The following is an 18,620-nucleotide window of genomic DNA, read 5'->3' as shown; positions in this document are numbered from 1 at the left end:
TGGGGAAAAACCGTCAGGTCGATGTGCAGCGTGCTAAGTGGGGGTATTAGGAGATGAACAGCCCATCTCCCTGTTTCAGTTCTGAATGAGATAAGAGACAGATCAAAGACTAGCAGGTGGCTAGTGACCAGGACTCGTGACAAAGGCTGGGGGGCATGCAGCCTGGGCTGAAAGCAGGGCACACCTGGCCAGGGACCCCGAATCAGGTGGATGTGCCCACCTGGTCACAGGCTCCCCAGCCCCGAGTGCGTGCTGCAGGTGGGTGTGGGCGGCTCGTGCTGAAGGGACCAGGGGATACAGAGGGACAGCTGGCCAAGGGAGATCCTCGAGACCCCAGCTCTCCTCATGCTGCCAGGAGGGGTCTCAGGGAGTGCTGTGCACCAGAGGTCAGGCCAGCCCAGAGGGACAGTTGGAGAGAGGGACACAACATCCCTAGAGGGGGTGAGGAGGGCCCGGAAGCAGAGCCCGACACAGATTGAGGCAGGGAAACCTGAGAGCCCTCTGTGATGGAGGGTGGGAAGGGAGGAAAGCCCATGGGGGTGGGAGATGGTCAGGATAAGAGATGAAATCTCCTGGGGGGTGGGGCGGCAGAGAGGAAGGCCGAGGGGCCTGGCTGGCAGCACACGAAGGGTGAGAGGCAGACACTGGAATGTGTGCTCAGAAGGAGGTCCTAAATGCAGTGACTTCTTCCACAGGGGATGCTGGAGAGAAGGGAGACAAAGGCGCACCGGGACGGCCTGGAAGAGTCGGCCCCACAGGAGAGAAAGGTACCTGCTGCCCCTCGGCCCCGCTGAGGTCTGGCCCTTCTCAGCCCCTGTGAGATCTGCCCAAGAGGGCACCTGCAGGAGCCACGGGGAGATGAAGGGCGCGGGGATTCGAGAGCAGTCTGACACCTGCGTAGCAAGCCTGGTGCACAGTGCTCCTTGCGCTCCGAGAAACAGAGCGTGCCCTGGGAGCGGCACATGACAGGGCGGTCATGTGCATGCCCCAGCCTGGCCCCTCACCGGCCTCATCTGCAACATGGGGGTCATTCGGGAGCGTTACACAGATAAGTGCAGTTGTGAGGGTGTGCAAGAAACTGTGAAGGTGTGCCAAAAGTTATGGACGTGTGTGAGCAGACAAGGAGGTGTGCGAGCGGTGATGGAGGTGTGTAAACAGATAAGGGGGTGTGTAAGCGGTGATGGAGGTGTGTGAGCAGAGAAGGAGGCGTGGACAGACTTGGGCGGGGTGTGTGGGGTTACACAGGCGGCTAGCAGATCCTAATTGCTGAATTTGCTTCCTTCTTAGTACAAGCGTGTAGTTCTCCATACCCCCGGGGTGGTGCTCAGTCTTACAGGACGTAGGTCGTCCGCGCAAAGTAGCTGCGCAGTAAAGGGGGTACAGGGGCTCTGTCAGCGTCACGCTCCGTGCTCTGGGACCTAGACTGCCACCCATCCCGCTGGTCCCCCACCCCACCCCACAACACTGGAGAGCTAGGCGGGTTCCACTTTCCGGGAAGTTATTAGGACAATGCGAATAAAGGCCACTGAGTGTATGTATTCAAGCCCATGCAACATTTTTTCACTTTTTTGAGGTAAAATTTATAGACATTCTCCTTTAGATGAGTCATGAGTCTGACAGCTTACACACCTGGGAAACCCTTGTCACATTCGAGACCCAGAGCATTTCTGTCACCACCCCTCCATTACCCCTAATGATTTTTATTTCTTGTTTTCTCCTTTGCTCATTAAAAAATCAGTTAAAGAAAATAAATGAGCTATTCTCCTAGTTCCAAGTTCAAAGCATATAGAAACAACTCACAGTGAATGCTGTCCTTCTAGGTCCCACCAACACCGTTGGATAATTTCTCTTTACAGAGGTATTTTAGGAATCAGGAAGCACACAAGCAAACGTATCCCCGATTCTTCCCTCCTTTTGTACAAACAGCGATGCCGTATACGTAGGGCTCTGAATCTCCCTCTTTCACTTAACGATAGGCCCTGAGCGTCATTCTACAGGACCACAGACATGTCCCGCTCTCCCTTACCTGTGATGACGTGCTATTCCACGTGAGAACTTCTGTGCTTTAACTGGTCTCCTATTCCTGGAGAGGGGTTTGCTGCAGAGAATAATCTCGTACGTGTCATTTTTAAATGTGTATGAGCACAGCTTGCGGATAAATTCCTAACCGTGTAATTGCTAGATCAGAGCTCTGGTGCATTTGAATTTTTGGTAGAGTGGCCCTCTGGAAAGATAGAAACAATGTCCCAGGCAACACAAGGAGTGCGTCACCTGCTGTCCTCACTGACTTAGGAAACCTGGCGGTCTGATAGTGGTAAATGCCGTCTTGGCAGGTTTGACTTCGCTTTTCGTATTATGAGTCAAGGAGAGTCATTATCCGGGCATTTAAAAGTCGTTTGTATTTCTTTTCTGTCTTTTGGTTCTCCTCCTCCTCCTTCTTTTTTGGTTGTCTTTTTCTATCTTAAAAAAAAAAAAAGTTTTGGGTTCTTTTTCTTCTTGATATGTATGATGCTTTTGTACTTGTGTTTTCTGTGCATATCTCTGAATATTTCCTTAGAATAAGTTGCCATAAGTGGAATTTGGAACTTTAAAAAGGCTATCTGCACATACATTCTTACGCTGGTCCATGTACTTCCCACTTGAAATGAGCAATCTTCCCCGTGTTTTGGGGAGCATTCCACCCATGGAGTAAGCAAGTGCAGGAGTGAGTGAGGCGGGAGCTCCGCTCCCGGGGCCCCTGCAAGAAACAACAAGGTAGTGGCTCTCTCTGCAGAGGCCAGTCCAGCTGACCGAGAGGAGAGCTGACCCAGGGGGCCGGCGGGACAGGCTCTGTGGTCTTACTCCTTGTGTCTGTCTTCCCCACCGCGAAGCGGGGCGCGGTGCAATGATGGAACGGCTTCACAAAGTTCTCGGGTTGTGATAAGTTAACAGTATCTCAGAACTACAGTGCTTGTAGTTTTTATTACTATGCTTCTTATGAAGGTGGAATTGCTGTCAGTAAATCGTGTCACTTTATTACTGAACTAATTATGAAATTTACACAGTGATAAAATGGAGTTTCCTCTACCTTTTTGTGTGGACGATTTTATGTTTCGCAGTCGGGAAGTAGATGGCTCCCCTACTCTAGGCGGTCACAGATTCACTTCACGGTCCTATTTCACTGATGCTGTTTCAAAGTAATGATGTTTGAGCTCAGCGCGCACGTGGCAGTAAAGTCCTACCTTCGTTAAGTAGCTGCCTTGTTTCAAATTTTTCCAACATATGCTCGTGATAGAAAGTTTATGTACCTAGAGTGGTGAGAAAATCATCCCAAATAAAATCATTCAGAGATTGGCACTTATGTTAGTATATTTCCTTTTTTTGTGCTTTTTTTTTTTTGCGTTGTTATAATTGTATTGTTCACATAAATTTGCATCCTACTTCTTAAATTTCATGTCAAATTTCAGTGTCGCCATTTTTCATGCTGTGAGGTCATTTCAGTGCATGCCCAATATCTATGGGTGACGTAAAATCCCACCCTGGGCGGCGTGTTCTAGCGTGGAGTCCTCTGTGGGGTTGGGGCGGGAGAGAGGAGCCTGGACCCTGGACCCTGCCGGTTAACCAGCCCGACTCCCTCTGAACACATCAGTTCCTGGTCCGCGAGTGTTGGGTTCCTGGGGTCTGGCACCACCACTGCCAAAATGAGCAGCTCTGGTTTGGGGTCTTCACTAAGTGCAGGATGTAGAGAACACAGCAACCCAAGTGTATGTACTTGGATCGAGGAACAGTGGAAGCAGTTATGCAGAAATGTCGGAAGTATCCTTTTTGGGTCGATCTTGAAGAAGGGGATTAGCCATGACGTGAAACATGGAAGAGAAAAAAAACAGGAGACAAGAACAGACACGACTGATTAAAATATTTACACAAAGACAGAGAAAGGATGGGAAAGCAATAAACCACAACATTCGCAGTAGATATTTCTGGGTTGTAGGGTTATAGGCATTGACGTTTCCTGTGTTGCTCCTTTCTGTGTTTTCGGTGTTCCCGGCAAAGAGCGTGTGCTGATTTTCGATGTCAGCACGGTTTTTGTGGCCAGGGCACAGGTGTGCAGCCTCTGGCCGCCTCCCGCAGCTGCCCACGTGCTGACTCGGCGCTCCCGGCCCAGCGGCTGTGGAGAGCTGTGGGCGACCTCAGAAGTCCCGCTCCCAGCCCCCTGCAGGAGAGCTCCCAGGAAGGATGACCTCAGCTCCCGTGGCTTCTCTGTGGCGTGGGGCGGGAGCTGTGCGGCCTCGGAGTTCTCCTGCCCTCTGTCCCCCCTCCCCTGCTTTCCTCTCACCTGGAGGCTTTCCCGCTCAGCCCGGGTTTAGCGGATCACAGCCACTGCTCAGGTGTGCTGTTCCTGACGTCCAGTCGCCAACATCTGTAGCTTCCAGAAGGCTCCTCACTCCAGCAGAGTCGTGAGCGTTGCAGAACCTGGGGGTCTGGGACTTGCCTGGTTTTAGGGCATGGGCAAATGGACTGTGGACTTTTTCATTTTTCAGAAATTATTTTTGTTACAATCATTTTTTCCATGTAAACAGTACTGGACTCCTTGAGGGATTTTTAAAATTTATTATTATTTTTAGCTTTTTAAAAAAAATATTTTATTTATTTATTTATTTATTTATTTGAGAGAGAGAGAGACAGACAGAGAGAGACAGAGAGAGAGCAGGGGAAGGGGCAGAGGGAGAAGCAGGCTCCCCGCTCAGCAGGGAGCCCGATGTGGGGCTTGAACCCAAGACCCTGGGATTATGACCTGAGCCAAAGGCAGATGCTTAACCGACTGAGTCTCCCAGGTGCCCCTAGAACTTATTATTTTTAAAATATGTATCACATTCTACTGATTATCGCTCCCGCCGTGCTGAGCTTTCTTCTTCTTCTTTTTTTTTTTTTTTTAAAGATTTTATTTATTCGACAGAGATAGAGACAGCCAGCGAGAGAGGGAACACAGGCAGGGGGAGTGGGAGAGGAAGAAGCAGGCTCATAGCGGAGGAGCCTGATGTGGGGCTCGATCCCAGAACGCCAGGATCACGCCCTGAGCCGAAGGCAGACGCTTAACCGCTGTGCCACCCAGGCGCCCCTGAGCTTTCTTCTGTATCCATATTTGCGCTGGGTCAGATCACCTGATTGGAACGCTCGGTTCTCAATTGTATAGAAGCTCTCCCATCGATTTTTAGTTCCTGGTGGGTTTTTCCTTGTGTAGTTTCAGCCAGTGTCAGTTTTATTTTGTGACGGTTATTTCTACCAGCGATACTCTTTATGAAATTGTTAGAGGACTAATAGCTCCTGTTCATGGTGTTGCTGGTGTATGAGTGAGTGTGAGGCATTCCCTTCAGTATTTCGGGATCGCTCTGTTTTTGGAATTGCTCACCAGCCTTGCTCTCTGCGTTTACATACTCTGGCTTGTCCTGCGTCGGCCCCTTCCTCCACGTGCCACCTCGCCGCTCCCTGCGGTCTCTGTGTCCCATCAGGAACCTTCCTGCCGCAGGATGCTCTGCCGGCTGATGGCTCCTGGGATGCACGCCCGTCTGTGGGGAGAACCCGGGTGGGGCTGCTGCCACAGCTGGGGGGTGTCCCGAGCCCACGTCACTGCCCCTGTTCAGGCAGCTGTGGCTGGGCTGGGGGGGGGGGGGGGCGCCGGCTGAGCTCCCAAGTGCATAGCAGGGCAGGAACCATGCTTCCCATCGGAAGACAGCACTGCAGGCCCTGCAGACTCACTGGGCAGGGGAGGCTGGTGTTTTGCAGATACCCGCTCGCCCCAGCATGGGCTTCCTCAGCAGTGCTCTGACTCCGCCAACCAGGGCACGTCTCCTCGTGGTCCTGGGCCCCAGGCAGTGGGCTCTCCCGCTCCCTTCTGGAGGTGCTCCTGCTTGGACACAGCGTCATGGGGGCTGTTGCGGGGCTCAGAGCCTCCCTCCAGCATCTCGTCTGACAGCTGCAAAAATGATCATATGTAGAGTCTTGCCCTCAACTTCTTCCAACCCACGTTTTTCATTTGAAGCTCCATGGCCTTGGGTTGTGTGAGTTCTGGCAACACCCCTGAGCCTCCTGCCCTTCTGGCACGTTCTCTGGGTGATTCCCTCTGGGTGCAGAGGGTCCCTTTCCGTAAATGCCCTAGAGCAGGGCTTCCGCCCTTTTGGGAGGTCCCGGAACTGGATGGATCTGCAGCCCCAAATCTTCTGTGTCAGTCCCTCCTTCGCATCCTGGAGGAACTCACTTCCTTCACTTCTGGGGCCTGTGAAAGGGCAGCAGGAGCTGCTGATGTGGGGCCTGCTGCTTCCCAGGGGAGAGAGTTCCTCCCGCACGGGCTGCTGGAAGTGGGGGAGGGACACTTGCAACCAGCCTGCTCCCCACCTACTGCCTGACCAGCCGCAGGAGCTGGCCGAGCAGGCCCCGTGCTGCGGGTCTCCTGGAGCTGGGCCGGTGCTTCCTCCCCTAGGCTGCTGTGGGCTCGGCCGGCACTTCCCTCGCCCTTTGCCTCTACAGCTAATTGCTCTCCCTCCTCTCCTCCCTGTTCTTTGTTGTTTCTTTCATGCTCTGTTTAAAAGACCACATATTGCATTTCAGCCGAGATAGAAAATTTTGGACAAGAAAAAAATATTATCTGTATGTGTCAGATGAGGTTATTTCAGTGAAATTCATGCTGTGAGGTCCTGGGCATTTGGTGGCACGAGTCCTCCCGTTGGTGGCACAGGAAGACTTGGCCACCTACATCAGTGGTTCTCTAACTTATTCTTTTCCTTGGGAAGCAGGGCAAGTGTAGCAGCGTGGGGGGTGCGGGGACGTTGCGGACCCTCCTGCCCTGCCACCTCCTCTTAGGGTTTTGCCGGGCGTGAAGACCAAGGGGCTCAGAATCCGTCAGCTGTTTAGACGCACAAACTGTTCCTGGCGTTGAGGCCTGGGGGACAGTTCCCCTGGGGTCCTTGGGGAGTGGCCCTACTAGTGACCGGCCCTTTATGGCAAGTCTTGACAGGTGTGCAGTGGGCATGGTATGCCACAGGCCTGCTGTGCCCGTTTCTTTACACACTGGGCTCCGTGCAAGGTCATGGGCCACTGGGGCAGGCATACTCACTTTCGTCTTGGGGACTCCAGGGCCTCGGGTGAGCTGTGGCCCTTGGAAGGCCCTTGATCGGTTGAAAAATACCTTGAAGTTCAGTATCTTGGAATATCTTTGAGATCTGCGGTGGCCCATGCACCGTGCTGAGGGTCCCAGGGGTGCATACGCGTGCCCCCGCGCCAGGCGGTAGAGGGCAGGTCTGGAGCCTCAGTGTGGCCACGGCGAGCTGGGTTCTCTGCAGTCTGCTGACCGCAAGGCTCAGATCCACCCATGCCTCTCCGATCGTGGAGCATGGGAAGCAGCTGGGCTCTCACTGAGATGCAGGTTCAGAGGGAGGGTGAGATGCGGGCATCCATCAGCCAGCAGCGGGCGCCCAGAGGTGCTGTTCCTGCGATGCTGCCGCGGGGCCCGCGCTGCAGGTGGGCGGTGAGCGGCCGTAAGCATCCACACGCCCTTGCCTGGAGGCTCCACCAAGAGCAACTGTGTCCATGTGGGTCAGGCTGCGAGAGAGACGGACTCTTGGGCTGATGTGCTGTGTGCTGGGGGGTCTCAGGTCAGCCCACGGAGCAGCCCCCCGCTGGGGAACTCGAGCACGAGAAAGCATGTGCAAGCTGATGGATGCCTTTTCTGAAATAACAGAGACAGGCCGGAGGGTCTGCAGAAACCTCCTGCTGTCCTTTGTCCTTTACTGAAATAAGAATACTTGCCACGTTTCTAGCCCGCGAGGCTCTGTGGCAACAGCACAGAGTGGGCTTTGCTGACACAGCCTGCTACGTGCCTCACCTCCGCGTGCAAGGCTCCTCGTCCCCGGACACGCTGCTAAGACAAGATTTAGGGAGGCCCCTGGGCCACTTGTCTTAGAAGCTGGGGACTCTCCCGGCACGTGGAGGTGGAGGGTGACCCTACGTCAGTGACAGGCTTTCTGGGCTCTGCAATGTGCACATTACCCTTCGTTAAAAATCGCTGGGGAAGCTGAATTCTGAGTGCTCTTTTTGCCCGGTCTCCTCTTCAAAGGACTGTGTGAGATCTTCATTAAAATTAATAAGAATTACCTGCCTGCTGTGAGCTGCTTCCGTTCTTTCCTTCCTTGTGTGTGTCTGGAGGACAGACGTGTTCTCGCACACTTCTCATTAGTGTGATGGGAGGAGGAGGGGCATTACATCAGCTCCCGGCTCCCTGGGAAGCCTCGGCGGGGGGCTCATCAGACTCAGGGGGATGGGATCTAAGTGTGTCTGGTGCATTTCCAATCAGCTCCTACAACCCAGGGAGGGACATTTGTTTGCTTTTTGCAGAAAGCTTCCTGCCATCTGGAGGAGCAAGAAGACCTTCCTGGAAGCAGGAGGAAGGCAGTAGAGCTCTTGTTCTGATTCGTGTTCCTGTGAGAGCCTCTGGGTTCATAACCACAATACTTTCCTGCCCAAGGGCGACTTCCCAAGAAATGTCTGCAAGTAAAAACAAGTCAGCTACGCAAACTACCTGGAATGGCTATAATGTGTTGACAGTCTCAGGGGATTTGAATGGTTCTCATCTTTTCTTCTCCAACACACCAAGAGGTAGAACGTTCCCACTGGGAGTGACGGCCACCCCAGCCGTGGGTCAGTGTGTAAGGGCTACGTATGGCGGGGGCGAGTGTGCAGGGGGCTGCGGGGAGCTCCTGGGTGCCCTGGCGGTCTGCGCTCAAACCCAGCTCGTGCTTACCAGCTTTACAACCTCAAGTAATGTGAGGATAAAAGGTACGTTTGTACACACGTGTGTGTGTATCGTATGTGTGTGCTTGTATGTGTGTACATGTGAACAGGTGCAGGTATGTTTGCATGCATGTGTGTGCACACGCAGGGGCACGTGTTTATAGCTGTATGTGCATTGGCATGTATGGGTGTGTGCACCCACGAGTGTATACACGTGTACACATGTATGTGTGCACACGAGCGCATAGTGTGTATACATGTGCATACATGTGCGCACACGAGCACATAGCGTGTATACATGCGCGCACATGAGCACATATGTATGTGTGCACACACGAGTGTACAGCGTGTATACACTGCCCAGCCCCAGCGACCGGCGCCTCTTCTTGGTCTGCTCAATCAGAGCAGGTGTGCCGTGGGGCGGGGCCGTGCAGCAGAGGGGTGGGGTCTCTGGCCGCCCTTCAGGCCCCGCCCTTCCCCACACGGCCCTCCTGTAAGGCTGCTGTGGCCTGTGGCACGACCAGGTCTTCCATGTCTCAGGGCCTGTGGGGCCCGGTGGAAGAGGCCGTTGTTAGAGGAAGAGGGACCATCTGGGGGTAGGTAAGGCGGGGCCGCCGGGCAGCTGTCCCAGCTCCCCACTGGCCAAGTGTCCTCAGCCTCCAGCGACACAGCCCCGGGGGTGTTTGTCTTACCACAAGCCTGCAGCCCGCGTTCAGCCGGCTCTTGGAAATGCGGCCTTCCTGCTGTGTCTGGCTCTATGCAGAGCGTCCCTGGTGCCAGGAAGACGCCACTGCTCTCAGCCACAGTGCGGGATTTGTGGTGATCCGGGTGACCAGCACTCTGATGCCTCTTTACAGACGAGGACGCTGAGGCTCAGAGCAGGTGGCAACATGTCCAAGGTTGCATGGGCAACGGCCTGGGACTGGGGTATCGTCTGCCTGACTGCGAGTCCGTGCTCTGGGTCACGGAACCACAGTCTTCACTCGAGCACTGTGTGACTTGAGGTGGGTCGCTTGGCCTCTCTGATTTTGTTTCTCTTGTGGGCAGAGAAAGTGTCCTAGTCTGCTAGGGCTGCCGTAACAAGTCCCACAGACGGGGCTGCTTAAACACGGATGTTTATCGTTTTGGGGCTCGGGAGGCTGCTGAGACCAGGGTGCCGAGTGGCCGGCTCCTGGTCAAGCTCAGTGACCGCCTCCGTCACCCTGCTCTGTGAGGCCTCCGGTTGTCCTCAGAACGCCCCAGCCAGGGTCCCACCCTTCTCCAAGGGCAGGAGCTGGGCTCGGCACCTGCTGGAGACAGATGGCACATGGCATTAAGGTCTGGCTGTGCGATTCAGCTGCTCTCAAGTCGTCTCGGGTTATAACTTACTCACACAGCAGGTAGCGTGCTGGACTCCGACGGCAGCCCTCTGCCCATGAAATGGCCCAGTAATCAATCGTTCTGTGCAGGCGGGGAAGGCGTTTTACCTGCTATGCTTCTGAGGACCGGTGTCTTGGTCCAGTGCTCTCCTCCGACTGTGTGCTCGGCCGTAGGAGCTGTCTGGGTGGGAGAAGGGGGGCAGGTCTCCTGCTGAGTTTCTCTCTGCCGGGGCCTCAGGGAGAAGAGCTTCCCTCCTACCTTTCTAGAGTCTTCCTGGTGGACAGCAGACTCTTTGTTCACGTGACAGGTCCACACTCACAGCCAGGGTGTGTACTCGGGCTTTTGAGTGGGAAGGCACATTCCTTTATTCTCCGGGCTCTGGCAACCCTGCCTCTGTCCTGTGGGAATTCAGGGGGGGGCCGTGTGTTGGGAACAGTCCTTCCAGCTGGTTCGTGCGGGTGCCAGCCTCTGGGTCTTTCTGGGTCTCTGTCTTCCCATCTGAAGCTAGGGTTCGCTTGGACGGTCTGTGCCAATGCCTCCTGCTCTGGGCACTGTCTCCATCGAGCACCGTATGGACTCGTGCTGTACTCACTCAGTCTGAGTTTCCCCACGAGGACGGGACACAGACTGTCACAGCCGACCGCTGCTGACCGCTGAGTGAAACGGGACACAGACTGTCACAGCCGACCGCTGCTGACCGCTGAGTGAAAACAACAGAAGGACCTCGAGGGGACACATGAACATTAGAAAGGCATAAACAGCGAGGTCCTCCCGACCTTTATCCTGCGGTTCCGCCCAACTTCTCCAGCACTCGTGATCCATGCCAGGGCCCCAGGAAGGGGGCATGCTCCAGAGTCAGGGAACAGACAGCTTAGCCGTTTGGAAGAAGGCTTAGGAAAGAGGGCTGCCCTGTAGTGGGCACTCGGGGCCTGGAACAGCACGGAGAGCAGTGTCCGCATCCCAGGAACGTTGATTTTCTGCAGAACGCTGTTTGCAAGCAGCTGGGCAGAGACACTGTAGTCAGCTCTGGGATTCTGACCTCGTCAGTGGGCACGAGCGTTGGGACAAGGGAGGTGACTCGGTCGGCCGGGATGCCACAGCAGAGTGCTACCCCAGGACCGCTGCAACAGCAGACCTGCGTTTCTCACGGTGTCGGAGGCTGCAAGTCCGAGATCCGGGTGCCGTCCTGGCCGGGCTCTGCTGAGGAGCTTGTCCCGGACTGGAGATGGCCGTCTTCTCCGGTGCCGGAGAGAGACAGCGAGCTCTGGCGTCTCTCCTGGTGCAGTCCCACGCTGGGGCCCCTAGTGACCTCATCGAACCCTGTTCACCTGCCAAGGCCCACCTGCAGCCCCAATCACAGGGGGTCAGGGCTCCAGTACTGGAGGGAGCACCCCTCAGGCCCCTGAGGGAGGTGACGGTAAGCAGGCCATGGGGGGCATTCAGCCTGGGTGGGGGGTCACTCGTCGGAGGAGCAGACAGCACAGACTACGCCCAGAGGAAGAGGCCAGCCGGGGTGGGCAGGCTGGAGGCAGCACTGCAGAGAGCACAGCGCTTGCATGTCTGGAGGGCCGTGTCGCGCACTGGAGTAAGCCAGCTCTGCGTCTCTGGCTTGCCGGGTCAGAGCTGCTGGGCGCAAAGGGCAGAGCCGCGTGCCAATCTCTGGATCCGTCTCGAGACAGGCTGAGCCGGGGGTGAGGGCCCCAGAGGCATTCCCGGCCGCGGCTCAGAGGCAGCGGAGGGCTTGGTGGCCCCTGCTCTTCCTTCGGCATGAAGTAGTGCCCCTTCACCCCTGCCCCCTTCACCCCTGCCCCCTTCACCCCTGCCCCCTTCACCCCTGCCCCCTTCACCCCTGCCTCCTTCACCCCTGCCTCCTGTGGCCGCAGCGGTTCCTCCACAGCGGTGAATACTTGGCACATGTCCCTACCAGCCACACTCAGCAGCGATGGCAGGCTGTCTGGCGCCCGGTTCCCAGGGGCGAGTGTGTGCCCGGCTGCGTGCTAGGCTCGGGGGTCGATTGAAAGCGGTCTGTCCTGGTTCCCTTTCCCTCTGGCTGCTCTGGTGGTTCACCAGTTGGGTTAAAGAGGGCGAGGCTGTTCTGGGGACCCCGGTGGCAGGAGGGGAGACTGGAGCCGGTTCGCAGTGACTCAGGGTGGTCTGGCTGTGGAGGGGGCAGGGCCGGCTCCCACTGGCGAGGGTGCAGATGGGGGGTGCAGATAGCCGGTTCACAGCGCTGCCCCCCATGGACCACTGGACCCAAGCTGGTGCGGTTGGGGTTTTGCAGGGGCTGCCTCCCACCACCGAGGCTTCTCTGCACTGTTCAACCGCTGACCCTGCTCTGGCCAGGGCCTCACGCTTGCCCCTTCCTACCTGTCTCACTGTGCAGCTCCGACCCCGTGGGCGCCCCCTCCTCCAATGCCCTGCAGGGTCCCCCGGGCCTGCCTCTCCTGTGGGGCGACATCACCAGGCCGCCCGTGTGTTCAGTTATCCTGACCTTGCTGGTCTGGGGCCTGTTGTAGACCCAGCCACTGAGGCCCTGCTGAATACTCCTTCTGCAGAGGTCCCCGCAGGAACAGCCTACTCCCTGCTCCTCTCCCCACCCCTGCATGTGCAGGCGCCTCCCCGCTGTCACCGTCACTGGCTCCTAACCCCTTCTCAGATGTGGCATTTCTTCCCCCTCCCTCCCAGACACTGCTCCAGTGCACCTGCCTCCAGCTCTCACCTGTTCCCCCACCGGGTGTCCTCGCCCCTTTCCAGCCCCTCTGCGGTGTCGCCACATGCGTGTCAAGCATGAATCCCGTCTTGTCGTTCTCTTCTAACTCCCCACCTGGAGGTTTGCGTGCACCTCCCCCTCGGATGCCTTCTTCCATCCCCCACTCGCGAGGGCTTACAGTGCCTCTCCTGTTACAATACACCTGTTACAGGGTCTGATGGCTCCCCATCTCTCCCCGCTGGTCTAAGTCCTGTCGCCCTGTGTCCCCGGCACCACGCACAGCTCACAGTCACGGGATCTGTGGCCCGAGTCGTGTCTGTCACGGCTGGGCCAGCCTGGCCTCGGTCTCCCTGGGGTCCTCTGCCCACTGTGGTGCCAGGAAAGGGGCGCTGGGTCTCAGATCAGCAGGTCACAGCTCTGTCCTGGTCCTGCCACACACCGAGCACTTGACCTGGATGAGCCCTCAGACCCTCGGGGCCTTGTCTGTGCACTGAGTCACTTCTGTAACCAAGGAAGAGAGTGGATGTGAATGTGTTTTGTGAGCAAGTTTGTGGGAGTGTCAGCCATTTCTGTGTGTCACAGGGGTGTGTTTCCATGTTAGCCTGTGTTCTGTCCTCTGACCTCTGTCTATCCTTGATTTAGGGAATATTGCAACGCTCAGGGCTCCTGGCCGGGAAGTCCTCAGTTTTAAGGCGTGAGTTGGTGTCAGAGCAGGATGAAGCCTTATCTGCACAAAACGCGAAGTCCTTCCTGTCCCCTTTCTCCTGCAGAGCTGCTGGCTCTGAATTTCATCTAGTTTCATATTATTAAATTCAGTCTGACTGCATGTTTCTTTTACCAAGCGTTCTCTGTGTATTTGATATTTGCTGGCTTGGTTTGCGGTCTGTGGTGGTCACCAGCAGACAAGCAGGAGCGGGTGCCAGGAGTTTAAGAGCACTTTGCTGGAGAAAATGCCCCCGCCAGTGTGATCTGTTCTGTGAACGCGTGAGGACCGCCATTCTCGGTCTTAGTGCACGGGTCAGCAAGGACAGTCCGGTGGGCTCAAGGCGTGAGAACAGTCACCGGGCCAGCCTGCGGTGACGGGCAGCATGGGGGAGGTGAGGAGGCGAGGGGGCAGCACGGGGTGGCGACTCTCCAAGCCGCGCCGAAGGGACTGACGGCTGGTGTGTAACCAGGGCCTGCTGGAGGACTAGCTCCTAGGAAGTGTGTGACCAAGTGTTCCCTGGACCCTCCCTTTCCTCCCTCCCCTCTCCTCCAGCTTCCTGTGTGACAGTCTCCCTGCCTCTCCCAGGAGACAAGCCACGGCTCTGTCACTGTGCGCACCTCCGCTGGCGGGTATCCCAGCTCCCGAGAGCAGCCCGTGTGCCCCTGATGGAGCGTGGCCTGCTTGACTTGCTCCCGGGCTGGGATGGCGGACAGACAGCCTCTCCCCGCTGACGTAACCGCACAGCAGGAGGGGCCTCGGCTGGGGTCGGGTTAAGGGACGCGCCGTTGGTCTCCTCCCGCGTCCCCTCTGCTCCGAGTGCGTGGGGCTTTTACGGGGGCATGTCTTCCTCTGGGGAATCTCTCAACAAGTGACCTGTGAAGGACCTTCCGGGGTCAATCACATATGTGACCTGGAAGAGATTCAGACAAGAGCTCTGCCCTCTCCGTCCCCTCCCGTGTGTGCGTGTGCGCGTGTGCGCGTGTGTGATGCTGAACGGGAGATATACCGAATTACCTGTGCACCAACCAACTTTGATCTTGTTGTTTTTTCAGGAGACATGGGTGACAAAGGACAGAAGGGCAGTGTGGGTCGCCATGGAAAAATTGGTCCCATTGGTTCTAAAGGTATTTGCGACGCACTTCTTGCCCCATTCCCTCCCAGGCTCGTGGCCCGGGTGCTCTAGCACGGCTGCCGACGAGCCAGTGCTGCCTGCTGGCCGTGCGCCCCCCAGGGTGGGGCGAGCGCTCCCTGTCCCGCAGGATTCACAGGGCACCCCGGCGGAGAACTGGGGCTGGTTACTTAGGCAAGACCTTTCACGGCCACTTCCGTAACCACTTTGATGACACGCTGAGCCCGTTTGAGTAACGGAAGAACGGTGCTCCAGAAACAGTCTGTCCACCTCCAGCTTCAGTGACTTCTTGAATCTGTGGGTGGCTCTCCACGAGAACAGACCCAGGAAGGCCACGGCTGGGGTGAGAGCAGCCCTCGAGTGACAAGACACCTGCCCTTGCCTGGGTCTCTCGTGACCTCGTCTGACTGCACAGCCCTGCAGGGGTGGGCGGGTCGGGAGACGGAGGCCCAGGCAGAGAAGGGTATGCTCCGGGCCATGTGGTCAGCAAACACTCGGGGCCCCTGGTGGTCCTGCGCCTGTGCCGGGTCTCCGGGCCTGGGCTTTCAGTGAGCGATCCTGGGGAGGTCCCCACGCCTCCCCCTGGGTGCTAATGGGGAGGCCAAGGCTGGGGGGGGGGCGGTGCTTGGCAACGCTGCTGAGCCTGTGCGGCAGGGAGGGGGGCGGGGCGGTCTGCCCAAGGCCGGCGCTGGAGTTCTTCTGCCTCATTAACCTGCCGGGGGGCTGAGCTGGGAGGGGGTTCGGGCGGTTTGTTCCCAGGGATGGCCACGCACATCCCCCTGGCCTTGGCTCGTCCCTGGCAGGAAGGGGTCCTCGGCCGGGAGCATGACGGAGACTGGTCAGCCCAGCGACTCCTGGCGACCCCGTGGGGAGCCCCGCTGGGACGGCCCGCTCGCTGGGGAGCACGTAGATATGCGTGGTATGAAGGGGGAAGGGGCGCTTCACAGAGGCTTTGAGAAATTGTGGTAAAATAGTCATGACATGAAATTTGCCATTTTAACTCTTTTCGAGTGCACAAGTCAGTGGCATTATGTCCATTCGCAGTGTCCAGCAGCACCATTTCCAAAGCGCTTTCGTTCCCCCAAGAGGAGCTCTGTCCTGGTGAGGCGGGGTCTCCTGGTCCCCCTCTCAGCCGTGGTCACCTCTCTTCTAATTCCAGTCTGCACGAATCGGAGTATTCTCGGTCATTCCCGGATGTCTGACTGATTTCACTTGGCGGCCTGTGTTCAAGGTTCATGTCCTTCTTAAGGCTGAATCATTGCTACACCACATTTTATTCACGCATCTGTTGGTAGGGATTTGGGTTGTCGCCCCCTTTTAGCTGCTGTGGGAAACGTAACGCATGTTGGCCTCCGAGTAGGGACGTGTGTGCTCTCGTGTTCTACGTGCACTCCGGGGAGCTGTCGGCGTCTCCCCGAGGGACAGCATGCCCGCAAGCCCCTCCGTTAGCTTGGTTTACGTGATCTGCTTCCCGGGTCCTGGTCAGGCTGAGCTTCCAGTCATTTCCAAGCCCCGAGGCTGCTGAGGGGGTCACAGGGATGGCGTGGACGGGACCGGCAGGCTCTCTCCTCCCCATGGGGACGGGTGCGGTGGAATCCACGGAGAGAGGAGGCGCTGCTGCTTCCCCGTCCCACGCCGGCTGGGACGTTCAGGTCGTCTCGGGGAGGAGAAGGCGCACGCTGCAGGAACGTTCATGTGCCTTTAACAGACTTGTTGTCTAATTTAGAGTAGCCAGAAAGCACGACTGTGTCCAACCCCTTTGTTTCATAAGCTGGGAGGCAGGGGGGCAGGGGGGGCACTGCATGGCGTGTCCTGTCTACATGAGTCTGCGTCTCACGCCGGGCAGGAGCCCAGGTGCTCCCCGGGGGGAGACTGTCCCCAGGTCCACCCCGGGGCCAGCATCACTGTTTCCCTGCCGTCAGCAGGGCGAGAGCTGGAGTCAGATTTAGTTGTTACTGACTCGGGCTCAGGGTACATGACATGCTATCTGTAGACTATTCCATGACACATCCGGGATTTTTCAGAAGAAGGATTGTCGGGTAATCTCTCAAGTCTCGTGATAGGCATATGTTCCACGTCACATTGACAGAACCTGAAGAACTAATTATCTGTGGAACCCAACTCCCTGTATTCACAGCAAAGAGGGGCCCGCGGGAAACCCTAGGACATTACACATGGAGGAAATAACATTGTGAACCTTGGCAATTTTAAGCTCACGTGACGTGTCCCACCTCTGCTTGACCTTGTTTTGACCTTGTTCTCCTTTTTCAGGTGAAAAAGGAGATTCTGGTGACATGGGACCCCCTGGCCCTAACGGAGAACCAGGTATGGCATACAGGGGGCAAGGGCTTTTAAAGCATATTAAAAATTGTATTCTTGCCCAGTTTTATTGTGAGATAATCGACTACATTACTGTAAAGGTTTAAGGTGTTCAGCACAATGGTTTGATTTACAGATACTGTGACAGGATCGCCACCAGACGTTCAGCTGACATCCTTCTTTCCATGTAGACACAATAAAAAGAAAAGAAAGAAGAGAAAAGGAAAAAAAAATTATCCTTGCGATGAGAACTCCAAGGACTTGCTCTCTTACCAGCTTCCCTGTGTGTCACGCCGAGGGTTAGCTGTGGTCCTCACGTTGTGACTCGCACCCCCGGTGGGCATTTACCTCACGACGGGGGGCCTGACCTGCTGGCCCCCTTCCTCCAGCTCCCCGCCCCCGCTGCACATGGACGTGAGATCCTGCAGAGATTGTCCTTCTCTGCGTGACTCGAATCACCAACAATAATGCCTTCCGGGTCCATCCATGCTGTCACAAATGACAGGGTTCCCTGGGGTGCCTGGGCGGCTCTGTCGCTGAAGCGTCTGCCTTCGGCTCAGGCCATGATCTCGGGGTCCTGGGACCGAGTCCTGCATCGGGCTCCCTGCTCAGCGGGGAGTCTCCCTCTCCCTTGGCCTGCTGCTCCCCCTGCTTGTGCTCGCTCTCTCTTGTGCTCTCTCTCAAATGAACAAATACAATCTTAAAACAAAAAACCAACAAATGACAGGGTTTCCTAATTGTTTACAGCTGAATATTACTCCATTGTATACACGTCACAACTCATTAATCTATTCATCGCGGCTGGACACGTAGGTCGGGCGGCTGGTTTTTGTTCCTCTCTGTAACAGTCTTGAAGGGCTTCCATTTCTTACTAGGCTTATAATGTGGAGCAAGCAGGAGGCATCCCACTCTGATTTCAAGCTACACCATAAATCGACAGGAATCGAACCAGGGTGGCACCGGCATAAGAACAGTCCCACAGACCGATGGGGCAGAAGCGAGAGCCTGGAAATAAACCCAGGCACATACGGCCAACTAACATTTAAGAAGGGAGCCAAGAACACTCAGTGGAGAGAAGACGGTCTCTTCCATAAAGGCGCTGGGAAAACAGGACTGTCACACGGAAAACAACGAAACTAGACCCCCACCTTACATTGCTCACAAAAATCAACTAGAAATGGACTAAAGAACTAAATGTAGGACCTGAGACCCACGCAACTCCTGGAAGAAAACAGGAGTGAATCGCCCTGATGTGGGTCTTGGTCGTGCGTTTTTGGATATGACGCCCTGAAGCACAAGCAACAAAATGAAAAGTAAGCGGGCGGGACCACCTCAAACTGAAAAGGCTTCTGCACAACAAAGGAAACCACCAATGAAGTGAAAACACACTGGCAAACCGAACATTTGATGACGGGTTGATCCTAAACGTATAAGGAGCCCATACGGCTCAATAGCAAAACAGACAACCTAATTAAATACGGGCAGCGTACCCGGATAGACACTTTTCTAAGGAAGACATACGAAAGGTCAACAGGTACATGAAAGGACGCTCAACATCTCCAGTCATCAGGGAAATGCAAATCGAAACCACAATGAGATGTCACCTCACAGCTGTCAGAATGGCTGCTGTCAAA

General features: G+C 56.1%; 1 protein-coding gene across 4 annotated transcripts in view; it reads left to right on the top strand.

Annotated features, from left to right (window-relative positions):
• The window catches only part of LOC113269382 (collectin-11), a 70,465-nt gene that overhangs the window by 15,694 nt on the left and 36,151 nt on the right, over window positions 1–18,620 (top strand). For 2 of the 4 annotated variants that reach the window (XM_057309368.1, XM_044390088.3), the window contains 3 exons: window positions 696–767; window positions 14,591–14,662; window positions 16,939–16,992. In XM_057309368.1, the coding sequence (XP_057165351.1) occupies window positions 696–767; window positions 14,591–14,662; window positions 16,939–16,992 (198 nt within the window). The remainder of the gene's footprint in view (window positions 1–695; window positions 768–14,590; window positions 14,663–16,938; window positions 16,993–18,620) is intronic. The other 2 variants (XM_044390082.3, XM_057309369.1) reach the window with 2 other exon arrangements.

This window comes from Ursus arctos, unplaced genomic scaffold (assembly GCF_023065955.2).
Source record: "Ursus arctos isolate Adak ecotype North America unplaced genomic scaffold, UrsArc2.0 scaffold_8, whole genome shotgun sequence".
Lineage (NCBI taxonomy): Eukaryota > Metazoa > Chordata > Mammalia > Carnivora > Ursidae > Ursus > Ursus arctos.
Note: the sequence above shows the minus strand (reverse complement) of the source record. Positions and strands in the feature narration are given on the sequence as shown.